Consider the following 27,070-nt stretch of genomic DNA (forward strand, 5'->3'; position numbering starts at 1 on the left):
CTTATTAAAAGAGACACTCTGTTCCAACGGATTAAGCGTGTTAGCAGCAGCAGCTGCAGCTGTAAGTTGCGCTGTGAGGGCCTGTAACTGAACGACAAGACCAGCATCCAGGGCTTGAAGTAGCGAAGGCTGAGGTTTCTGCTGCTGTATCTGCAATGTCTGTATCAACTGCTGAAGCTAAAAGAGAAAAGACAACAAATGCATTAAACAAGAAAAAAAAAATCCAAGCAAACAACAAAAACCAAACTAGTCTCTTCCCTTTCCAATTCAGAAAAAAAAACCCAACTCAGGAATGCAGTATCATCTAACCTATGGTTACTATCTCATCTTATTTTGTTTTTATTTATGGCAAATTTTGTTCCCACTTACTGGCTAATTTGCTTTCTGTGGCTCATAAGTCATGCAGATGCTTCTTCCTCCTAACTTGCTCTGACAGGGTGTATGATGACCAGTCACCACTCAGGATTTCCTGCTTTCTAGGGTTCCCCCTCTTCTCTTTATCCAGTTTGATTCCTTCTGACCTGAAAAAAATCTGTTAGCCTATTCCAGCTTCCTAAGGGCCCACCTATATTAGGAAGATCCATACACTGTCACAGTATTTGCGTAAAGAAAAGCAGCTGAAGCTGATGCAACCTCCCTATAGGAAGAGTTCGCACTAGCGTCTCTGCATTAGTCACAAGGAAGGTCTCATGCTGAAACTCAGGTTTGCACTGGCAGAATGTAAATTCCCTTGCTACGTTAGCAAAACATAAAAAGCAAATTAACCAGTAACTGGGAATATAATTTGACTTCCTCCAATGGTACAGGCTCTGGGCTCTGCATAGCAGTTTCAGGATAAAATCTGTGTAGATGCAATGTTGAAACCAAAAGCTCTGGGCCAACAGACGTACAGTAATAACAAATTATGTTAAAGTAAAAACAAAATATGGGCAATGCCAAAAGACAGATGTTAAAGAATATTATTTGAAAATAGCACCAAGTGCTTCAAGTATTATTTAAAAATATTTGGGTGGTGGTTGGTTTGCTTAAACCCAGGAAAGGTCTGGGATTACATAGTGAATAGAGCACTAAGTATCATCAGAGAAGGAACTTTCAAAGTGTAGTGAATGGGCTTAAGATATTTCAGCAGAGGATACCAGGATACCCTAAAAGTCTCTTTCCTTGAAATCTAGAGGAAGAAAATAAAGAAAAATAAGAGTATCTTTCACACTTTTTATACAAGAAACGCACAATCCAGTTGCTTGGTATATCTTGTTTTCCTTACTTCTACTTGCTATTTGTATTATTTTTGTTAAGGAGCCATCCAAGTGAAGAAAAGTAAAGGCTTTTCCACATCCAGATCCATTCATCTGTCAAAAAGAGATGGTCCCACAAAACTGTACCGATTTACCTTAACACAGAAGGAAAAAAGTACTATCCCTATGCAAAGAAGCCCTCCTGAGGTTTCATGGAATTAGAGGAAGCAGGTAAACCCCTGAAGCGCTACCTTTGGGTGTTTCTGGAAAAAAAAAAAAAGCTGAGCAAATCCAGGTACTTCAAACTATCCTGATCTAAGTCCCTCATTATGTTCATATTCACTTACTCATAGGGTTCACCACTGAACACTTAGAGGGTTGAATCCCTCACTCCTTATTAGGGCTCATTAGAAACTCTGCGTAAGCTGATTAGGTTGATCTTCTTTTCCTCAATGCATCAAAAAATGTGTGATACTTCTTCCAGACTGTTTTAATTATATTCCGACAATGTAAGTCACCTCTTCCTACTCTTAAAAACAGCTATACAGATTCCTCATACACCAGAGCTTCTGAAAACACTTCAATTATTGCTCTACCTCACCAAGAGCTTTCACTGATTACTGCAAGAGGCAAAGCGGAAGAGCTTCCTCCTCTCTTTCTTGGCTGATCCACTAAAGATGAGCAAATACAGCTGGTCCACCTTGTGTGTTGCTCTGAGTAGGAAGGAATCAAATTGAAAAAGCAGAGCTGGAAGCCCTAGAGTGGGAAAATCCTGTGTGGTCACCTTTCTAGCTGTTTTCACATTCCTTTTGGTCACATCTTTCTTACTCCGTGCTCTTCCACGCCTAGACTCTCAGTTTACCTGCATGAATTGTCATCCATAGAATACAATTTTAAAATGAAATTAAGGATTTTGGAACTTGGAGGGTGTGTGGGGGGAGTGGCTTGAAGAAAAGGAAGAAAAGAGACAGACAGGATGGAAACAAATGTTACAGCTCATCTAACAATCCTAGAGATATGGATGCAAATACTCATTGTGTACCCAGTCCGTCTCCACACTTCTGCTTAAGACCATCTTCTACCTCTCCCAAATTCCTTCTCCTCTTCATTTTACCATTTTGAGCTTAATATCCAAATGTAGTTTCTTTGTGACATGCTGTCTTTAAAACTCTAATTTCTCTTCTCATCTTCACTATCTTTTTCTTTTTCATAGTCTTTTTTCTTTTTTTAGAATACTATTAACGTACTGACTTTCCAAATATTTCCCATTCCCACTTCACATCCCTTCTTTGTTTAACAGCTATTACACTATCATTCCTCTACATTTCACAAAGTATCCCAACAAACTCACTTTGCTCTGCTTTTCATTGACTCATCAATTTCGTTCAGCGTAATCAGATTAAAATAACCACTTCACTTGCCTTATGAACAATTACAGACAATTCTGCTTAAATAAACACTGTAAAACAATCTCGCTAAGTAAAGCTGTTGTTACCGTGAGCAACAGCGCCTCATAACAGCTCACTCGTGACTGCTTCTCATTCATATGCATGGGATTTTTGTTTAGCATCCCAGCAGGTAAAGTATCCCTATTTCTCAGTCCAAGGAAAAATCGTAATGTCAAAATCATGCCAGAGTTCTAGCACAAACCAAAAGAACAATGATCTACATTTTTACAGAAAGCTGACTGTGTGCACACAACTTATGTGGCTAGGGCTTAAGAGCAAGCAGCTCAATGCATGCCACATATTACGTCACTTTTTTTGAGTTGAGCATTTAGAAATTGAGGAATACAGTCCCTTCTAAGATGCTAATTTTTTTGAATGCTGCAATATAAAAACTGTATTTGGCTGATAGAAAGATAGAGAAAAGAATCGACACACCGAACACTTTCAGAATGAGTACACTGCCATTATATGATTCTATACAATGTTTAGCTTCTTGGGAAATCCAGCAGAGAAATATGCTTAGGCTGGCATTCTATTTTATACCTGCATCCACAAACTCTTAATACTGCTCTTGATTTAGTCATCTGCAATACTGTACAGAAAAGTACATATTACAGACCATCTTATCTGAAGTCACATGCCATCATACTTTCAAGAAACAAACACAGTTGGTTACAAAAGGTAACAGGGAAGCTTTCTTTCACCTGGAACTTACTTGTGATGAACAACCTCATGGAATAACTAAACTGGACATGGACACAAAACTAAGAGATACTCATGAAAGCAGTATTCCTTAAGTGTATCTTGAAGACACAAGAGTATCAAACAGTGTACTGTGTAATTGTTTACAAAAATATTTACCTGTTGGCCTTGAGGACTCTGTAAAATCTGTGCCACAGCAGCCAGGGTATCTGTATTAGCAATCTGAGATACCCAAGGATCAGGTAAACTCTGTACCACATTGGCTGGAGTAACTGGAGTCACAGGTGTTCCTAAAAGAAGAGAAAATCCAATATGCCAAAATATTTTAACATAGAAACTTATAAATAAATAGTGTCAGTGAAGAAAAAAAAGTCTGATAGTTTCATGCAATAATCATGACATACACCTACTTTTAGCTGTAAGTAGAGATATGCTGATAAACACGTATTTAGTAAACAATTATATTACTGTTTCAAAAGACAATTTGCATTAGAATTCAAAAAAGACACTACAGCGAAGATATGACTTCACAATTTAAAGTAATCAAACTAAAGAAAATAAAAAATACTGAAGATGCAGTAAGTCCAGTCTAAGAGCTACATTTTTTACATGTTTACAGATAGCAATGAAAAATAAGGTGGATTTATCCACCCTGTTGCTTTTCAGCATGGAATCTGCAAAAGGTGGGTAACAAAAGCAGATCTGTATGCGCAAAAAAAATAATTCTACATGTAAAATTTCCTACACATCCCAATCTTGAATGAAAAAACAAAAAAAAAGCTGAAAAGCCAGTTTCTCACTATCTACCTACATAAGGAAGGAAGATGCCCTAGAGCACAAAACGTCAAAGTTTGCACACATAACTTTATGTTTCTTAACTTCGGACATACTCCATGAGGAGTTTTTGGCCTATGATTCTCCAGCACGATTTCTAGCCCACCTACTTTAGAATTAAGGGACAGAGTATTCCACTGGCTGCAGCTTCTTTTGCCAATATGGGGGGTTTTTTCCCCTCAAAATCATTGCCAGTCAGCCAGCAGCCCTAAATGACCATTGTCTGACATGATCCAGCACGCTCAGTCTTAGGGAGAGCAAAAAGATCCTGCTGTACCACTTCTCTCAGTGGTGGCACCACTAACACAGACTGCATTAAGCACTTTGTTCAGTTCTCAGCTCCGTCAGTGATCTACTATTTTGACTTTTGAGGACAAAACTGGGTCTTAATGCACTGTTACTAAATCTATTTGCAATATACAGTTCAAATATAAACGTAATAGGCTACCTCACAGCTTTACTACTTCCTTGATCTGGATGCTGGCTAAACTTATTTCTTTCAAGCATTCAATTTGATTTGTCTGAATGAAACCAGCGAGATTTTTCAGCACATTAACAGCCAACAGACCAAAGCTGACAGAAGTGTTTTCATTCAAAGTATGATTTTAACCTGTATTTGTTTACCTGGTGTATTGTTGCTCATAGCAGCTGTAGTGCTGGGCAAGACAGGAGTCACAACTGGAGGAGGAATTAATCCAAGAGAGGCTGAATGATTTCACTCTTGAACACATTATTCTTCTGCCATAAATTCAGCACTCTAACAATTTTACTCTAAAATGAAGAAAGGACAGCGAAAGACCTGAGTTAGGTTTATCTTTCTTGTTATTTTCAAGTACAGATTTCTTAGCAAGCAATGTCAATCCATCTATATAACTGAGGCACCTTTAGGTTTACAAAGAGTAAGGAACATGAGAACAGTTATACAGGGTCACACTGAGGATGTCCAACCTACAAACCTGAGGCTGACCCACACAAGATGCCTCAGCAACAGCAAAGACTCGCTGTGCATGTAATGACACTCTTCTCTCAACAGAAAATGAAATACAGAAAACCAAAACAAAACTAAACAAGTGTACTTGACACTTCCATACCTTTACTCTTGGAAAACAGTAGGGAAGTATATTTATTTTCAGCAAACATTTTAAAGCATTACTAATAATTAAAGCAAGCAATTACTCATCTCCTAAACTTTTATAGTCAACATATATGAATATGATTCTGATCTACCTATGAAGCAAAATTACTTAAGTCCCCTGAGAAGCTGGCATACACTAATAAGCCTGATAAATACCTCTACTAGAAAAGTAAGGAATTTAAACTGGAACACAATCCCCTGCCTACTGCAATGACATATTAATATTAAAAATGGGGATCACAGGGAAGCAAAATACAAACTTCATCCAGTTACAACAGAAGTAACTCATCGTTCAGCCTGCAAACACATTTCTATTCCATTGTTTTAATCTGCTCTCAAATCTTTTTTTTTCTAAGATTTGCTTCTACCCAGAGGCAAGATTTTGATCTTGAGAAGTTAGATAGTAATGTACGTGATAGATAAAAACACCTTCTTAGACAAAAAAAATATTACTTGTATCACACAGAACAGAAAGTTCTTAATTAGATCTTGTGTTTGCTGTCACAAAGATGGTTTAGTTATTTAAATTCTATAAAACATGAACATAAGGGTACTTAACCACACACAGTGTTTAAACAAAAGATAAAAAGTATCTGTTTACCCAGAATTTCAGGATGATACTTAAATTTAACATTAGTGCTGAATTTCTACTGCATGGAAAATGAAATTTAGCGTTCCTTTAAAGAAACCTCTGAAAGCTTCCATTCAGCATTACTGTATGTGAGCCGTACAAAACAACCTTTCAAACTGGAAAGCCCCCAACAACGCCATCAACAGCTCTAACTTCCCTCTTCTATCCAGAACAGGAATATAAAACTATTTTTGTGCCTCAGTATCTATCTCCTCCTTCTGTTTTCCACAGTTGAGCCAGGTGAAGGAATTGGCAGGTTTGGGTTTTTTGCTATTTTAAATAAAATGCTACTACATTTCTGTTTGATTTTTCAGAATACAAACAAACAAACAAAAGACTTGTGTTTCTCTGTTACGCCTTTTAATCAGATTAAACACCAAAATGCTAGAAAACAGGTACAGAACCTTGGTATCGTTGACAGCGTAATTTTTTGCTGGATCAGACAGATGGTAACTACTTTCACAGCACAAAGATTTTCCCGTAATACTGAATCCATACGCAACATAGCACCAAGACTTCAGACTACAAAATACATTTTCCCTGAGGTGAAAAATATCCTAGAAATGAACCTGAGAGGAGTTTTACAGACCGTAAATAAACTATATTTTACCATCTCTCTTCACATCAAACACCTCTAATGAGATACATTAGTTGCCATGCATTGAAATACCACAGAACAAGTGTCACTATTTCTTATCCTGCAATAAATTTACTGTTTCCTTAAAGCCAGACACCAACTGAGTACTTGTGCCCATCCTTGTCCCAGCTCTCCTCCTTCAACAACTCTGATTATTTCTGTGCTGATGTACTTCCCAGAATAGTAAGCTAAATGGTTACAGGAAACAAACTAACATTGCTGAAGGAATACAGCTAAATGAAGAAAAATTTAAGTTAACCATTACATGTAATAGATATATATATATATATATAAAATACTGTCAAGCAGCACCAGTTGATTACGCGGACAATCTAAAACTAGACTGTAAAAACGTCATTTAACTTAAATAAACAGTTCAGCAGCACCCCAGAACTCAGCTGCAAAAGAGAAGACAGACGTCCACAGCAGAGTTTTCCAACTGCTTAAAATTTGCAGATCCCAACTTATTTTCCTGCAGGAGTCCTAACCCCTCTAAAGAGGCAGGAATCCTGGGGCAACTACAGGAGACACATGATGGCTGAATTTGCCTTAATCACCCTCCATGGATGCCCTGGGTTTTCAGACCTTTGGCTGTAGGACAGCATGCAAGTATTCAGAGAATAACCTTTCTCCTCCTGCAGTGTCCTGCCTCGCTCACTGCCTGACTTAATGACCCTATTACACAAATTTACACGGAGATAAAGCCCTTAGCACTTCACATCTCTACAGTAAAGTTTTCAGCTCAACAGTAACAAACTCTAGCAAGTGTAAGATCAGCGGTAAATACAAAGGAAATTAAGCTGCCTCCACCCTCTGCTATTTCCAGACAACTTAGTATAAAGATGATTTGGTACTGAGCTTCTACTACAGTCCAAAGGAACTGCTGAACTACTGGATCAAACTGTTCCAGTTAGACTTTACTCAGCTGCTGGTTGATTCAGTATCAAAGGGGAAAGTTAACTTTTAAGACGCTCTGATGGTTTTCTATTGCTTCTTCAGCCCAAAACACACTAGTTTACACTGAAGTTACTGTTACCAAGAAAGATAACTCATTCCTTGACACTATGCAGAACCTGTTCATTTCTTTTCTCACTGAAGAGTGGAAGATAGTAGTAAAAGACTGACAACTCTTGGTCCTAAAATGCCCACTCACTTTTTCTCCCATCGTAATACGTTAATTAATTAATTCCATCCATTTTTCCTGAAAATCTTTTTCAAATCCTAATTAATCTAATTGAATCTGTCTTCCCTTATTCTTACACTCAGACAAACAAAAGAAAAAAAAAATACACATAAATATGTAAGTCTATAACTAGATCCATTCTAGCAAGCAAAAAGTGACATCAAAATCTTTATTCTTTATAGATAACATACTATTGTTTTACTTAGAAAATAAAATACAGTAAGTGGTTTACCTTGTCATCCCCTGGACAACGGTACAAGTTCTGGAAAGTGCTGATGATGTTATTGCTGAATCTTGGAGCAAATACATCCTTTTCCTGCCCAAACTGATGCCGGGACTGTCTTACAATGGAGTCAATGACATACAGACCAGGTACCTTGTATTCTGGCTTGCACTGCAAAGAATAATAATTTAAAATATGCATATGTGGAAAATACCAAAAATTCATTAACGGCAGAGTACACTGAACAGGTGTCTCTAATTTTTAAATGGGTTGAAGTATTACCAAATATTTAACAAATTGTCTTGAAAAATAAAATTCTCTCAAAAATAGCTAGCCTCTAGTGTTTGAATTATCACATTCATATGTATTCTGCAAATAGGTAAATGCTTTAAAATCAATTTACTATGACTAAAATAACTTTTTAGAATATAGCTATTAAAAATTAGCACATCAACCACACATCCCCTTTAAACATACACTTTTATTCTAAAACAACAGCATAAAGCATGACCAAATCCTTAATAGTACATTGGGATTAGCTGTAAATATAATCAAAAATAATTTTGTCCTTCTTTATGACAGAAGTCAACATTAAAGTTAACATTTATTTTACTTTGTCATAAGTAGCGTGTGGTATACCTTGCTCCTACCAGAACAAGAACGTATTTATGTGGACATCTGTTTGGTTGCAAATACACCAGTGCTGTTTTAAAACCGTGGAAAATTTACAAACAGCATTGTATTTATAAAGCTGATAACTACAATACTAATTACTTAGGTAATTTTCTTTACTAACAATTAAAGCTACATTTGTTGCCTTTTAATTGCAAAGGAACTGCACAAGCCCAGTGCAACCAGTTTTAAGACAGAGTGAAAAGCGGTACAAAAAGATCATGAGGCCATCACCAGAACTACTGTGACGGGAATGCGCTTCATGAATATTGGTTGCAGATGCTTACGACACGAGGTACTACGGAAAACATGGGAAAGTGCAACTATTCCCTCTCCTGTCCAGAAAGCCTATAAATGTACTATGTAGTAGACACTAAACTCATCATCTATACTAAGGTGCCAGACAAAATCCTCAGACCACTAAGTTTACCACTGTCTAGAAGCAAACTTCCTGTTTTGAAAAATGCTGATTTTTGCTAACATTTGCAAGCTCGATAAAGCTTTCGTTTAGGTTCTAAACATACAGCCCAGGGTTTTTAAGTATGCCACTCTTTATTTTTTAGAATGTGTGTGGCATCCTTTTAAGAATAAATGCCCATTATTAAAATTATAAAATTAAAATCTAACTGCATATAATGCACTTTCTTCAGAAAATCTCTTCAGTGTATTGTAGCTATGCAAATTCTAGCTCAATTATTACCAGAAAAGAGTACTCTGCATACAAACAGGTATGTGACTTTCATAACACTGAAATTAAAAAACCACACAGATATTTAATAAGAGATCTCAGCAAATACGCTAAATGGAATATTTAAAAATTCAGCACATACAGAAAGTAGAATTATATAATTAATATAGTGATACAGATGATAAAACAGGAAAAGACAATAAAAGACAAAATGCAGCTGGGGCAGTGAGCCTGCATATCCCCAATCTGAGATGAGAGAAGTTTTTACACAACAGATGTTCACGTATTTTCCTAGTGAGTCTCAGCAATAAAAAAATCTGATAACTCAAAGAAATTATTCAAGTCTTGCTCTCACAATGGAATATCCCTACACATATGGCATGTGGTCGTTTGACCCCTAGAGTGATGTTTCGCCAGAGAATTTTACAGTCAACCAAAATGACAACAGACCAGTGAGTTCAGTGTCACAAAACAAAGAATGTCATGGACGATCACTGCACCTAAGTTTGACTAACCTCATGAGATTAATTTTGAAGAAAGGAAATATTAGGGGTAGAAAAGAATCAACAGTAAACTAATTGAAATGGCACTAACATGACTCTGGACAAGTTTATCGCAGATTTTAATGGCAGACTGAGTAATTTTGAGCTTTAACTTGGAAGTGTTTGCTTCCAGAAAAATAATCCAATTATCTTCCAAACATACATTTCAAGTCCATAAATATCCAATGGCCAGAAAGGAGCTTTCATCTGCTTATCACTAATTCTACTAAAATAAGAACTTACTATTGGATGCTATTAATAATTTGTGTGTTTCACTAAATCCTTTGTGAAACACCAAGCAAAAAAACCCACATCAAGTCCAGCAAAAGGAAACATCTAATCCAGAGCAATCATTAAAAAGGTTATCAGTAATAAATCTGCCTTCTCTAACCAGCAGCGAACAGAGTGGAACTCCCTCATCAAGTACTAGCGGACACTGAAAATAAATGGGCAAAGACAAGCCCTACTCTCTGAGGAGCTTGTGGAAGGGTCACGAATAACCAGCCCAATTCCTGACCAGCTCCCACTCATTCAGAAGACAAATATTCTCTCATGCCTCTGAATACAGAATTGTCAATCACAGCCACTGCAAATAAAAAGAAGTATTTTGGAACCTGGAGAATCCAGGATTAATCTGGGGACATGGAACTGCAAAGCACTACTGAGTGGGCACGGATAAGATGTGCGTCTGCTCTCATCCTCCTATGTCCACTTGTAGTATTAACCAGGGATCACAGGATATCTTCTCAGAGATGGAAAGAAGTCAGAGGCAATGTCTCAAAAGAACACCAGACAAAATACGAGCAGCGACAGTAAAATATACCCTTAGCCTTTAGCAGTGCCATGAAACACACATATGCCACCTCTTCCACGTCAGAACAAGGTTCTAGCACCAAAATAATTAATTCATGAACTGTTCTGAGGCAGTAAAAAACCACCAGGCTGAAGCTGAACCCCGTTTCACTGTCCAACGACTGTGAAAAGGCACTGCAGCACACACTGGGCACCAAGGAATAAAACGTCTTGAGTAAGACTAGGGTTCTGACCCACAGCAAGCTACACTGCTTCTAAAAGGGACAGCAGCAAAAAAATTGCACCCGATACTGCAATATTATCAGACTAACTTCTCTAGCTTGTTTGTCAAGATAAAAGGACAATTTGATCACAATTTACTATTTGCAAAAGGAGAAGAAACTCGGTACCAAAACGATCAATCCACAACCCGGTACAATGGAGACAACGAGGAAAGACTCACAGATTGCAATCTGTGCAACTCTAGTGAAGTTAAAATGCAGTTTTACCCAAGAACAACCAACTGTTCCAAGAAAACAAAATGCAATAAAACTATCTGGTTTTCACAATCTGTAAATGAATACTGCATCTTCTCAGAAAGTAATTCCAGTCTAGTCACATAAATATTTCTTGGTTTAGATTACTAGCAGGAGCCACTGACTGAAATGCTCTCATGCTACACAAAAAAGGAGGGTGAATCATCTCCCCTTCAGCCTTAAAATCTATGGGGAAACCTGGCAGAAAAGCAAAAAAGCAACTGTCACTTGCCAAACCGCTGTCAATTCTTTCGCTGCTAGCTGTTCACACAGGCTACATTGAGAGCCTTTTTGAACATTAAATGAATCCATACAGGGAAGCAGTCCTAAGACAGAATCCACAGTCGCTCATATCAAAGTTTATCCTTACTGCAAAACCAGGACAAGGTATTTTTCTGCATCATGGGTTATGATCAGCTACTGATTACTAGCAGAAATTGACTGTGACTAAAAACTGAAATAAACAAATGTGAGATAAAAACATTTATCCATGTGTGTACCTAAAATTTGATGTTTTTCAATACTCTGTAAACCAAAATAAGGAAATTTTTCTGAGTGCTAATACAAAATACTCATGACTGACTTACCTTTTGAATGAATTTCTCAACACTCTGTACAACGTGCTTGTAGAACTGGAAAATAAAAGAATACTTCAAGAGGGGAAAATCTGGAGATGCACATATACTTGTTCAAATCATGCAATATCAACAGTAGAATCAGAAGGAGAAACTTTGATGAACCAGCAATCTAATCTAATACCTACAGCTGAGTTTGTTGTCTTCCTTAGAACATTACACTATATATAAAAAAAAAGCTAATCTCACTTTTTCTTGCCTTATGTTGGTGTTTATGCCGGATTTTATAAAATAATGTCCTCTTAGAGAGCTAGGAGAATAACTGTTCCTTCAAAAACATACTGTTATTTGTTTGTACATGATTCAGGATGTTAGTCTAATGTTAGTAAGCATAGCATTTCTCTTTATTTCATTTATGTTCCAAGTGTCAATCACCTATAAGTGTAAGTATAGGAAGACCTCATAACATCTATTGCATACTTTTTCTTTACAATTGGCCTGTTAAGTTTTTTGTAGTTTTTTTTTTAATCTTACATATCAACACAATGGCTCTAATCATCTAACTGCTCTACACAATTAAACATTTTTGAAATGGTAAAAGTGGAAGCAGGATTCCCAAGTTAAATATGTGATAAAACATTCTGGTATCCTTAAGCAATTTAATTTATAGAACCATCTACTATCATTTACTACTTGTTTATGCTCAATACAAATTTTTAGTGTTTTCATTATACTGCAACATATAGACTCTAATTTACATAGACTTCTCATATTTAAGAAAGCCAGTGAATTTCACTCTTCTGTCATCACATTGCTCTCTTTCCAAATTACACAAAATCTGCATTCTCAGCAGAGGAATGTAGATAGGAAGCACTTAAGTTCATAGCTGTTTATCTTTTATCCTGTCCTCTTTTTCACCTCTCTAGCTTCCACTGAGTTTCTATTTGCTTTAATGCCTAACAATGTGGTATACTTCCCTCCCTCATCACTTTCCAGTGTTGTTTTCTGCTGCTCCATCACTGTTTGACAATTAGCTTTCCTCTGTGGCAAGAGAAGTCTTTAATTAGCGGGCCAATGTTAAAACTCAAGAACAGTTTGTATCCAAGCAACATCAAAAATAAAATCTATGAACCACACACGTGAAAGGGTGTGCTAGATTACAACAAAATAAAAATTAAAACAGTTGCATTGATCCAAAGGCACACATAGCTTTTATTTTTGGGGGTGGGGGAGGACTGTAGTTTTATATTTGTTCTGAGGTAATGTCAATGTTTCCTATTTAAACTGAGTAGGGAAAAAAAATGTCTTTCAGATCTGACTTAAGAGTTGACATAATTCTTTCTCACATATGACAACCAGCAAATGAAAGTCACATAACAAATTAAGCCTTCTGTCGCACTCCTGAAAATCCCATCACTATCACATATGATCATAACTTGAAAATTGTACAGAGAACAAGGGAGACGAAAAGTTCTGTAGCAAGTTCGTGAAGCTATTCAGCTACTTTTGACACAGAAGAGAAATGGAAAGGAAGTATAAAGAAGTTAAGCAATTTTTTACCTTTATAGCCTTGATTGCTGCCTTGGTGATCTGTGTCATTTTAGCTTTAGAAATGGGTGGCTTATAATCGTTCAGCGAGTACAACTGCAAAAAAAAAAGTTATCAGAAATGTACTTTGCCGTTTTAAGCAGTATAAAAGTACATTATTTTTCCACAAGAAGATGCAACTTTCAATTTTCATCAGCTTTTAAGTATCTATTACACCAGAAAAGTTATCACCATTAAAGAAAAAAAAAAAGGCTCAATAAAATACAATAGAAGATCCAAAATGCACAAAAGATAACAGGTTTTTCTTTTCAACGTTCACTATATACCTAGTTTTACTTTCACTAAACATAGCAGAAACCTGCAAGTGAAGCTACAAAGGAAATACAGATGATATGCAAACACTGTAGCTCTCACTAGTTCTTCTTTCTCGGGGGGAAAAAAGTATACTACCTTTATGGAAGCGTAACAGATGCTTAACCAAATACTTAGTATACTCATCATCATATGCCTGCTGAATCAAATCTTTTTATTTTCCATTAAACAAAAAAATCCAGTCATAAAGAGCATGTAGCGATTTTGTCACTTAAAACAGTAGATTTGGTAAAAGTATAGACTTCACTGTCTTCACTTAAGAGAAATAACGCACTGAAAACATTACAAAATGCTTAAGCAAAAACCTAGCTAGCTTCTCAACTTTAATATAGCTTTGTAAGTTCATTAATATTGAACTGCCAAAACAGCCACAGCACACAAGTAGCAGAGTTTTGCAACAATTTTGTCCGAGGACGCAGCAATAACTCTGCTCTTTTTACTTGTACATACATCTCCTGGCTGAAGTAATCTCATCAGAAGTTTGCTGCATAGTGAGAACTGTACATTAACTAACATCATAGCTGTGACTGATAAGTGCTAATTGGAAACAATTCCTTCCTTCACACTGAGTCAGGACTCCATCATCCAAGACTATATAATGCTATGAAAACCTGATTTTTCACAATATATGCCTTTGAACAAAATGCTGCTCTTTTCTCCTTCAACCCTAGCTGTCAGCAGACAAGGGACTACCTAGTATTTGCTGCTTTCATACATAAAACCCAATAAAAAATGCCAAACCAGTTTAAGGATGTTCTTAACTAAGGCTGTATTTTTGTTTACCACACACATTCAGAAGCACATTAGCTGAAAAACAAAGCCCGGATAATGGGAATGGCCATCTATGGACAATTTTTTATTTTCTTCCTAAAGACAAGAAGAATTAGAGCTTCTCCATAAAATGGTCATCGAAACAGAACAGCCACAAGATCCCTCTCCTCTTATATTACACACTCTGAGCAACACAATATACTGAACTAGATTAATATCCATAAAGATATTAATAGTAACTTTAATTTCCTAAGATTCATTCAACTTCCAGCAAACTGCTAGCTCAGAAAGCATAATCCAAAATTGTTTACATTTAACAAACTAAAATGCAAGAGTAAACAGGATTATACAGTAGAAAGGATTAGACAATCTTAAATATAGGTCATGCTCCCCAAGTTGCTTATTATAATTCATTGCTCTGAAGCTAACATGTAGATATTCCTATGTGGTATCTGAGTTTCCAAGACACAGGGATTTCTTCTCCCTGCAAACATGAGATGCTTTTTTCTATCCTTTTCTGTCAAAATCAGTTTTAACTAAATCTCTGCATAGCTGTCAAAACACAAACTGAAAAAATTGGTTTGTCCAAGCATATGTATCAGTCTTCTCAACTCGAAAGGATTAGAACAGTGAAATTATAACCGGTTCACAGCTAGACATCCACTTTTAAAACTGTTACTATTTCTCACTAATGCTAAATGCTAATTGCTGTTGCAAAATATTCTAAATCACGTACATGCTGCTTATACAACAAAATGCAATACACTGCTAGAATTGAAATACATAAATGTTCTATACCACCATGGGGGAAAGGGAGAGAAGGGGCAGAAAAACCAGAGTCTCCAATTAGTGTCTTCTGCATTTTATACTCACAGTTCAGTGCCCAGTTTCCAGTTACTCACAGGTGATTTACCAGACTGTGGGTCACTCACCCTGGCTACTGGCTTGGCTGGATGACATGTAGCTACAGCTAAACCACTTCTGGGGCCACTGCAGTGCCAGAAACATTTTGCTTACACGCAGGCACTGCCTTAGCAGAGACAGTTTGGGTATGCCTGGTCAGCACTCTCAAAGCCCAAAATACCAATAAAATCAACTCGCACACATGTGAGCAAACGTGTAATCGGCCTAGATTCAAGAAGACACCTTGCCAAACCAAAAACAATCCAAGAAGAGAGAGAACAGTAGCTCCTTCGCTTATCACACGCACAGCAATGAGGAGGCAGAACTGCTGACTCACACAGAAATGCTGGAAGCACAACTGACCTGTTCATCAACTTTGAAATTATCAGAAAAAGGGGACGGGGCAGTTCAAAGCATCAAAAAAGCCACAACACAGCGCTGGGAAACACACAAGAGTTGCACAGAGCTGGCTCTGACACAGCAGCCGTGCACAGTCAGGTGTCTTAGTACCACACATCCAGAATATGTCAAAAACTTAATAGGATAATACGTGTTGTTGCCAGCATCCCATTGCATTATTCCAGGCAGCAGAGAGCCAAACCTAGCACTAAGTTTAAGGAGATAATTCAAGCCCGAAAGAGAAATAACAAACTAAAAGAAACAGTAACATTAGAGATAGGTTTTCTGGACAATGGAAATGCTTGTTTCAGGTTTTAACATCTCTAGGTGACCCTTCTCTGGCAGGTGGGTTGGACTAGATGATCTTTCGAGGTCCCTTCCAACCTCTGACATACTGTGATTTAAAGGAAAACACAAATCCCAAATTTAGTACCTGGAAGGAGCCAAGAAAAAAAACGACCCATCATTCTTCCAAATTCTTTTTCCTTAATTGACTTAAAGAAGCTTTTAATCTCCTACAAATACTTTTTTGTTTTGAAAACTACATTTACTTGGGAAACTGGCGACTCAGGTCTGTCAGTGTATGCCGGAAGCCCAAAGTAGCAGCATTTGTACTATAGACAAAGTGAGGGCCCAGAATGAAATATCTGCTTGCAATTTTGCAACACATAATCCAACACTTGCTTGTTGCTTTTGAAAAAAAAAATATTAAATTTTGCTTCCAAAATTAAGAAATGTGACATTCCTTACAATTTCTTAACTCAACCTTTAAGTATTAAACAGAATAATTACAGAAAACATAGCACAGTTTAATGCAAATGCAAGAGGGTCCCAAAACTCCTCACTTTTCTGAATACAAATATCCTAAAATGAACAATCATCTTCCTGACAGCACAGTATTTTCAGCCAATTCATACAGCACGCATGTTAAGCGTCAACCAGAAATCCCTCTCCACTTAGAATCATAGAAGGTTTTGCGTTAGAAGGGACCTTAAAGACCATCCAGCTCCAACTCCCCTGCCACAAGCAAGGACATCTTTTCACCAGATCAGGTTGCTCAAAGCCCCATCCAACCTCACCTTGAACACTTCCAGGGATGGGGCATCCAGTATTTCTCTGGCAACTTGTGTCTCACCATTCTCATAGTAAACAATTTCTTGCTTTTACCTAATTAAAACCTACTCCCTTTTAGTTTAAAACTCTTTTCCTACCACCAGAGGCCCTGGTAAAAAGACTCCATCTCTCTTACAAGTCCCTTCTAAGGTCCAGAAGGTCGCTATAAGGTCTCCCTGAAGCCTTCTCCTCTCCAGGCTGAACAACCATAACTCTTCACAGGAGACACACTCCAGCCCTCTGATTTTCAGGGCTCTCCTCTGGACTCGCTCCCACAGGTTCAAGTCCTTCTTCTGCTGGAGAACCCAGAAAGGGATGCCGTATCCACAGGAGTGGAACAGAGGGGCAGAATCACCCCTCTGACCTGCTGGTCACGCTCCTTTTTATGCAGCCCAGAATGTGACTGGCTTTATAGGCTGCAAGTGCACATCGCTGGCGCACATCCCATTTTTCTTCTACCAACATCCCCAAATCCTTCTCCTCAGGGCTGTTCTCAGTCCCTTCACAGCCCAGCCTCTACTGATGCTGGTGACTGCCCTGGCCCAGGTGCTGGCGCCATCCAGCCAAATCCTTATGCATTAAACAGCCCATCCATGAAACCAATTTGCTCTACTGCTAGGCTGGCTAACGAAGCAAGATTTGGTTGCTTAGTAATGAAAACTTTGAGTTTTCATCTGGCATAGATGATTTTAAAGGCAGTAGGGATTTAAAGAAGTTAGATATTCTTCAAATCTAGTTAAAGCAAAATAAGCACACTTTATTTGGGATTATAAAATATCAAGGGTTAAAAATAAATACATGATTTTACATTATTAAAAATTGTGCTTGTATTCTGGCTCATTTTTTCCTGTATACCCTTTTGTACAAATGCTTAGCTAAAACAGTTTGTTCTAATTATTTCCTGATCACGCTTTTGTAAGGCACTCACACTCACTGGCAGAAGATAACTGCTTGCTCTCCCATAAAAGCTTTCAAACAAACTAGGAAAAACTGGTGACATGGCTAAATAGTAAAGTCAAGGAAACTACATGCAGTAAAATGACGTATTTCAGAACATAAGAAGTGGTATCCAAAAGGTAAGAGGAAAAAAAAGTCACCATAAGCTCTAACAAGTAAACTCCAACAAATCTGAGAAAAAAACTGGAAAATGCATAAAAATAAACCCTTTTCAGAGAAGGAACAGCAGATACAGTAGAACACTCATCCACGACCATCACAGAATCATTTCGGTTGGAAAAGAACTCGAGATCATCAAGTCCAACCTTTAACTCAGCAATGTCAAGTCCACCAATAAATCATGTGGCTAAGCACCGCATCTTGTAAATACCTTCACAGGTGGTGACTCAATCACTTCCCTGGGAAGCCTGTGCCAATGCTTGACAGTGCTCTTGGTGAATTCTTTATTTCCTTATCTCTAGTCTAAACCTCTCACGGTGCAACTTGAGGCCGTTTCCTCCTCTCCTATCATTTGTCACTTGGGAGAAGAAACAGACCCCCCACCTCACTACAACCTCCTTCCAAGTTGCTGTAGAGAGCAATAAGGTCTCCCCTCAGCCTCCTTGTCTCAGGGCTGAACAACCCCAGTTCCCTCAGCCGATCCTCATAAGACTTGTGCTCCAGATCCCCTACCAGCTCTGTTGCCCTTCTCTGGGCACGCTCCAGCAACTCAAATGTCTTTCCTGTAGTGAAGGTCCCAAAACCAAACCAGTGTTGAACACAGGGGCACAATCACTTCCCTGGTCCTCCTGGCCACACTATTCCTGATCCAGGCCAGGATGCCATTGGCCTTCTTGGCCACCTGGGCAGCTGCTGGCTCATGCTCAGGTGGCTGTCAACCAGCACCCCCAGGTCCTTTTCCACTGGGCAACTATTCAGTCACTCTGCCCCAAGCCTGTAACGCTGCCTGGGGTTGTTGTGACCCAAAGGCAGGACCCAGAACTTGGACCTGTTGAACCCAATGCAATTGGCCTCAGCCCATCACTCCAGCCTGTGCAGATCCCTCTGCGGAGCTTTCCTGCCCTCCAGCAGATCAACACTCCCACCCAGCCTCGTGCTGTCTGTGAATTTACTGAGGGTGCACTTGATCCCCTCATCCAGATCATTGATAAAGATATTAAGCAGCATATGGAGATGGACTCAGATGAAGCCCTACAGAAAAATAATGCTCCCCTTCTCTTTTTAGATCTACGCATTGAAGAAAAACAGTGGAAGGTTCCCATACCAGAATCCTCCTCAAGTGTGTTTATATGAAGGTACAGAACAAGTTCACAATCTTAAAAATAACCAAGTGCTAGAATAGAATTCAAGAATGAAAGACCTACTAGCTGTGATTCATGAATTCACACTTGAAACACTCTCAGTCTTGTAGCTCTAAGAGACAAGACAAGCAACATGAATTTCTAACATGGGTTCAAGGGGAAAATTCAGAAACAACGGATTAGTTCGGTTCAGTGCTTGTACCATAAAAAGTTGTATGAATTAATCGAAAAAAAAAGAATTAGTGGGTGCATGTATAATTCCATGCAGCTACTGTAAAAAAAAAGCCACCTCTCAGTCTACTGTCGCTCTCTGAAAGACTCAATGAGCATACTGAGAATCACTGATATAGTCTAGTCCATCTGGACTACCAAAAGACATTTAGCAAAGATCTCTCACAAGGGCTCCAAGAAACTGAACTCTCCTAAACAGGCCCCAACATGACAAACAACCTGGCCAGTTACTCTTTTAAGAGAGCCAGCACACAAATTGAATGAACTGTCATTTTCTTTATAGTTCCAAGAGAGGCCCACTTACACAGCACACTCTGCCTCTGCTGTCACACATATTCTGGATAGGACAACCAAGTTAGACTATCAAGAACTGCAGAGGAACATCAGTGACACTAATGAGTAATAAAAAGGCAGACAAATTAGGCATGAGTACACAAGAAGTAGTGGACACTGGCTTTGAAGCTGACTACTGCCATTCAGGAACAGAATCTGCTGATACATGAGCCATTTCTTTGAGAGCATCAACGCAACAGTAAACCAGAAAAATCTCAGTAGTAAATGCAGTAAAAAGACTTTCAGAAGCACAACATTATTTAGGCAACTGTACTAACCTGCAGGGCACTCTCAACCTCTCAATGCTTCCGGAATTTCTGCCGTCCCCTCTAATCTCCAAGGCTGGCATGAAATCACTAGGGATAATGAAAGCCATGGAAAAAAGCTTTCAAGTGAAGAACAAAGGTGGCTAGGACTCTTCAGTCTTCAAACAGGGTTACTAAGGGGGTGGCAAAGGTCAATACAATCCGAGTAGTGGAGATCAGCTGGGAAGGATGGGACTGGAAGAGTGCACCAGATTAGATGAGCAGGGAGCTGGTGAGAGCCAAGCTGGTGAATGTGGCTCCGGACTACCAGACGTGGTTTTCCTCACCCTGCGAGGGCAGCTCTAGTGTGCCTCAGATGGACCTGACTCACTCAACTGTTACCACCAACCTGCTAAATCTGTGCCCAGATACCATAACGAAACACACCCACTCTTCTAAATAACTCTGTAAAATACAGTTAGCTATCTGTATGCTACTACAGAACACAGCTCTCAGTTTAAAAGAACTTGCTCAAATGACATTTGAGCCTTATCATAACAGGCAGCTGCATTTTTTTCCATAATGGAAACAGAGTTCATTTAAGAGGGTCAAAAGTTACTGTGATCTTAAGCGGCAAGCAAAGCCAGGAGCAGTTTCAAAGGTTTTGAAGCCTACTGGTCACATTTACAATATAAGCTGAAAGAAAGCAAAAGAGTAGATGCACAAACCATTATGCAAACTTCAAAAGACAAACTTTACAGCTGAGCTACCATATGATTCCATAAATTACAAAGTAAATCTGCCTACTTGCATTCATTAGCCACTTACCTGCTTTTCTGGAGAAACATCACCTCATGTGAAACACTTGCCCAAAAACTAACTGGTATTTATTTAAGCATCTGACCACCAATGAAACTTGATTTCTCCAGCTATTTTCACAAGTTCACAGTGGGAAGAACCTGCATACTGAAAGTATATGCATAATTTCTTACATGAAAAACCAGTAAGTATGGAAATTTGCTGCTGAAATCTGAGGCACTGCTGTAGTGAGCACCAGTTTGGAGTCTCTTTTTAAAATGTACTCTAAGAGAACAAAAATTTCTCCCCAAACACTGCACATCTATCAACAGCTGATGATACACATGCATATCAAAATCCAATTCAAAGTCCACCTCACATTTTGCTGGACCAATTTATTTTCCTCCATCATTTAGTAATTAATTTTGCACCAGAAACTAAAAAGAATATGCTAAACTAAACACAATCAATACTCATCTCCCAGCTATCCCAATGTCTAAGAGCGAGAAACGGTCTCCTGATATTTGCCTGGAAAAGAGCACCGCTGCGTAGAGCTGTGTATTCACCCAAGGGTCATTCTGACACAAAGGCTCTCCTGAGCAAAGTCACAACATAAACAACATCTGGGGGAATGCTGCTTAGGTAAAACCAATTGACTTGAATAAATTGAAAGGTTAAATCTTGATTAAAAAAAAAAACCTATAAAAATCCACTACAAAATTACACAAAGCTTTGCTTTGTACTGTCCATTCTCGAACTATGGCCTATCACTCAGAAAACTAACAGTGAGATGCTCCCTCTCTAAAGGTAGATGGCATTATCACACACAAAATTAACTGAGTGACAGAAAGAAGCTGCATGCCTGATGCTAAACAAAACAAAATTAATAACTTCCAAACAACACAAATGTTAAGAGAGATCAAAGAGCAAAGTTCTATAGAATTGGGGGGGGGGGGGGGAAGTCTAACAGAATCAGAGACAAGTCATGAAGAGTTCGACTGTAGTGATTACGAAAAATCATTTTCAAACTGTCACCTCACTTGAGGGGGAGGGACAAGTGCTCAATAATCACATTCGAAAAAAACATTAAATACAGGCTTCCCACATGACCTCTTGGGAATAATTTTATTTTCCTCTCTGAGGAAAAGTATATCAAAGGTAAAGAGAATACATTCAAGTTACTGTAAAAAGTACCAGTGAATTTTCAAGTCAGTGCACTTAGTAGTATACGGAAGTCAATGAAAATTTAATGTTCTACCAGTTTATTCTAAAAAGCTGTGCACAAGACTATGAACTGCCTACCTCACGTATTCTAGATGACTAAACAAGCTCATCTCCAAACACACTGCAAACAATACTAAAACCTACAAAATACAAATGAACATTAATCTTCCCAACCCATTTATAGCTAAAGAAAACACATGATCAATTGCCAGTGAATACATGTGTGGAGAAGTTGTTTTACTGCTTTGTTCTATGATGATTCCATCCAGCCATGCCGTACACATCACCATTTTGAAAGTTAGGTAGGGAACAATCAATAAGCCTTTGACTGAAGCATGCATGTTCCATTAAACACTGAATATAAACTACAAGCAATACCTAAAGGGAAGGCTTGAATCTGAATGGCTCTTCAGCAACAAAATGAGTTCACAAAGATACACTTACCACTAAATCCTCATCTGTCCCAATGAACGCAATTCCCAGGGCAATGATCTTGCACGGTAAGAATGAGATGCCAGCCGAATGGCCATGTAAATATGTAAAAGCTTATTAGTCAAACTGCACTCAAAGTCTTCAAGATGGTCATAGTAATAAGTAGTTTTAAGGGTGGATTTTTGTTCCAATTTTGTAAGACTATATCTAAATCTGTTTTGTTACTGAGTCGTAAAAACAAATTTGCCATTTTGTAAGTACTTCTCCTAACATAACTATACAGAAATCTAATAGACACACAGAAGCTCAAACCTCCATCACATCTTCAAAACTACCAGTAATCCCTCCCCATGTTTGTTTAGCAGGGTTTGTAACAACTAGACAATTCACCGTGGGGGTTACACTCCTTGAACTCTCTAAATTCAATTTAATTTGGTTTTTAATACACAGAAACCTTTAGCGTGCCCAGCACCTTTTGACAAAGGCACGCAGTTTAATTAAAACCTGTGGAAAGAAACTCTTTTTTCTTGATTTGAATCTGTGGTCATCAGTAACACTGGGTTTACTTAGCTTCTGCATTGGAGAAACCCGTGATTTACCTCCTCTGTACCGCCAGTACTAGAGACCCCAATCTCACTGTCTTCCAGTCATCCTTGTTCTAGCCTGAAAAGCGTGTAAGCACTAAGTAAGTTCTTCTAAAGACCTGTTCCATTCCTTTGACTGTCCTTTCTGCCCATCTCCGTTCAGGCAGTTCTGCAAACATAGTCCTGTGAAGTACAAGCTGGTCTGAATGTGGCATAAGAAAAAATGGCAGTATACCGAGTCTCTATTTCTTTCCTAATTTTCAGGATTGTGATTACTATTTTGACTACTACTGAACTTTCACGGGCATTTGCATTTCAGCGGCAAGATCTTGTTAATTACCAAATGAAGTAATCTCAGTACCCATTCCTGTATACATAAAACAATGGTTGCCTTTTTCCTACTATCTCCCCAGCCTGCATTACCATGCTTCACAGAATCAAAGAACCATCTAGAGTGGAAAAGAACTTCAAGATCATTAAATCCAACCATTAACCTAAGACTGACAAGTTCTTGACTAAATCATATCCCTAAGCACTAGGTGTACAAGTCGTTTAAACACCTCTGGAGATGCTGACTCCATCACTGCCCTGGGCAGCCCATTCTGATGGCTGGTAATCCTTTCAGTCAAGAAATTCTTCCTAATCTGCAATTAAAACTTCCCTTGACGCACCCTGAGGCCATTTCCTCTTGTCCTAGCACTTGTTACTTGGTTGAACAGTCAGATCCTCACCTCTCTACAACCTCTTTAATTTGATGAAATCTCAAACAACCAGTACAGGAACACCCTGCCCTTCTCCAATCTTCACAGTTAGCCCTTCAGTATTCAACATCCTGAATAACCCAATACTGTCAACAATTTTTTTTACTCATTTACCCCCTTTCCACAGCATTTATGAATACACTGAAGTGCAAGGATTCCCAGCGTGAACCCACGTAAGATTCCATCATGAAAAAAGACAGTTTATTACTACACATGAACTCTTCCCTCATCCACTTTTTAGCAGTCATCTAGCAATTTAAGGTTGTACTCTCTATGGCAATTCGACTCCTTTCCAAACTTTTGGGAATGGATATTCTCAATTTCTTTTTGGAAATCCAAGTAATATCACCTGTTTTTTCCCTATCTACATGCTTGCTAATTCCACGTGCTTGCTAATTCCTCTCATACATATGTGACATATTAATTTCTTTCATAAAAGTCACACCAATTCTTCCTCATTTTATGATAGTCACTTGTGTATCATTTCAATCAAATTCAAATTTGGCTACTTCTCATCACTTCCAACTGAGGTATCCTCTGTTCCTACATTTGTCTAAAAAAAAAAAAAAAGGCAAAAAAAGCGCCTTAAAACTCAGCTTTTAGTGTCATATCCAAAACCAAGCATTTCTTCCATACTACCCTCTCCACTGCAGTCAATCAATATTACCTTGAAATAGACAGGAAACTGTCCTCCCAAGGATTTTGTATGTACTTGTTGGAGAATGGAAAGTGTCATTTCCTCATGCATTTCCTTCAGACTTAACGGGTTTCAAATGCAACAAGTCACACCGATATACTACAAAAATGTACACTGAAGTATCATATCCAAGAAAAGATCACACTGGCAAATAAAGACAATTAGTCAAAATTTTGTATCTTCCTCTATCTCATATTGCAACGTCATCATTTGTGCAGCAACAAAAGCAATGCTATTAAGAGCTAAGAAACTAGGTAAAAGGCAATATTTCAGCATACATAGAAGATAAGCTTAACAGCATTATTTATATTCCCTTCCTCTACTATTATTTTAAGTAAACTAAGTCCTATTTCCAAACTTTGGGGGAAAAAAAAATGTGAGCTTGCTCTAAGATTTAATGAGCTCTATATATTATACATTGGGAATAGGGGAAAGGCAAAAGATAAGGCTGAAGCTATAAAGCACAGAATTTCTCCTCTGCACTTCTAATTTAATTCTGTTAAGAAAAGTGGTCTTCATAAGAAGGATTACAGAAAGTCGGGGAATTCATCAGCATATTTCAAATTTTGATTGTTCAGTAATGCAAACAGTACTTTATCGTTACAACTGTAATACAAAAAGTGCTTAAGAAGTTAATTCTATTGTAAATATCTGTTAAAAGTTAATTCTATTGCAAACAGCTGTAATTTACAAAGCAATATACTACACAATGCTAAGCTACAGTCTAAGGTTTCTCAAGTGGAGACCAGGCAGCATGCACACGAACTACACCGATCGCGGATCATCTGCCGCTTACAGAGCAAGTCACTGCACCTCGCGGGAAGGCAAAGGCACGCTGCGCTTCTACAAAGCCCAGCACTCAATCCCACGAACTTGCACCACTCCTATTCAACAGGCAAGAGAGCCAGACAGACCAAATATTGAATAAAAATTGGAGCAAAGGACTAGCTTTATTAAAATACAGCTTCATAAGTAATATATCCTTTTTCATACCTCTGGCCACATCTTACAAAAAGGCAAGAGAAGAGTGGCAAGGAAGTAGTTTTTCATATAACACGAATTTAGCCACTAGAAGGCTTGAAAGCTATGAAGACCTCTGGTCTCACACGACCCACAGGAACAGTTATTCATATAGATGTGTATCTACTATGCTGTTACAGCAACTAAGGGCATACACATTTTGATACTGATATGCTAGAACTCAGACTAATCTCTGAGATTATGACCAAAAGCAGTGTCAGGGATATCAATTACACACATCTCTATTGAAATATTTTTACAGTTTTCTCCGGCTGTTATCAGAATACGACACTAACCAGACATCATATATAACAATAAATGTCTGCAATTTCAACAAAATAAATACCGAGACATCAAGCCTAACATATTACCTTAACAAATAAGGTTAATTTCTTCCACGTTTCAATAGCATTAAAATAAATCAAATCCAATTGCTTACCAAATATTTATATCACCACACTGCAAAGAATAAGAAAAGAGTAGTGTCAGTTAACACTTTAAAAAAAGGACAGTACCAACAAATTTCTATCGCGCTGCATTCTATGCACTCCTGAAATTTCATCTCTAGGAAAAGTTACTTCAATTACATAAGCCCTTCCTTCAGTGAACTGGATTTTTCCCTGACACTGACTAGGAACTACCATAGAGAACTGCTATTTAAACCAAATCTGTATGTTGTTGCTCTCAGTGCTGCACAGAAACATCAAAATATATACCAAAGTTGTGCATGCAGGATGACCAAAAGAACAAACACTCCACTGTGCACAAAGTATTTCAGTTTGGAGCGAAAACAAATGAGAAATTCTTTTTTTTCCAGCAGTCAACCCAGACAACACAAGTTGCCAAAATCCAACATTAAAAAAAGCCACAGAACAAGAGAGGGTTGCAACAACAGCAACTATCTTAATCCAACTGTTTTCAAACACTTGAAATGCATGACATGTGGTTTGAATTAACAAACATAAGAAGATATGCTTGATATCCCAGTGTGTCTTCCTTTCACTGTTGCACTTGATTTATAAAAATTTAAAACCAACTGAGAACACTCACATGAAAAACTTATCCCCTGTACATCAGTTGTACTGTACACGACTCTTCACATACGTTTAAAGATGACATTTGAATATTCATCCTGAGTGTATAAGCTAAAAGTGAAATAAGATGCAACAGTAATAGAGCAGTCTCTCCAGCCCATTATGTTTCAGAGCCTGATTTCATAGAGCGGTTTGGGTTGGAAGGGACTTTAAAGATCATCTAGTTCCAAACCCCCTGCCCTGGCCAGGGACACCTCCCACTAGATCAAGTTGCTCAAAGCCCCATCCAGCTTGGCCTTGAACACTTCCAGGGAGGAGACATCCACAGCTTTCTCTAGGCAACCTGTTCCAGTGCCTCATCACCCTCACAGAAAAGAATTTCTTCCTACTATATAACATACATCTGCTCTTTTCCAGTTTAAAACCACTATTGTTTGTCCTGTCACTACACTCCCTGCTGAAGAGTCCCTCCCCTTCTTTCCTGCAGGTGTCCTTCAGGTACTGGAAGACCACT

The 27,070-nt window shown here is 38.2% G+C and overlaps 1 protein-coding gene across 1 annotated transcript; it reads right to left on the bottom strand.

The window, feature by feature from the left end:
• LOC104272686 (protein SCAF8-like) lies at nucleotides 1-25,507 on the bottom strand (the record flags this gene model as incomplete). Its single annotated transcript, XM_009867751.1, is given in 8 exon segments — nucleotides 1-177; nucleotides 3,545-3,675; nucleotides 4,844-4,912; nucleotides 4,915-4,990; nucleotides 8,038-8,199; nucleotides 11,846-11,890; nucleotides 13,394-13,477; nucleotides 25,496-25,507. Coding segments are annotated over 8 exon segments (756 nt in total), but the record flags the coding sequence as incomplete, so codon positions are not given.
• Between the last annotated feature and the right edge of the window lie 1,563 nt (nucleotides 25,508-27,070).

Source organism: Apaloderma vittatum, unplaced genomic scaffold (genome assembly GCF_000703405.1).
Source record: "Apaloderma vittatum isolate BGI_N311 unplaced genomic scaffold, ASM70340v1 scaffold214, whole genome shotgun sequence".
Lineage (NCBI taxonomy): Eukaryota > Metazoa > Chordata > Aves > Trogoniformes > Trogonidae > Apaloderma > Apaloderma vittatum.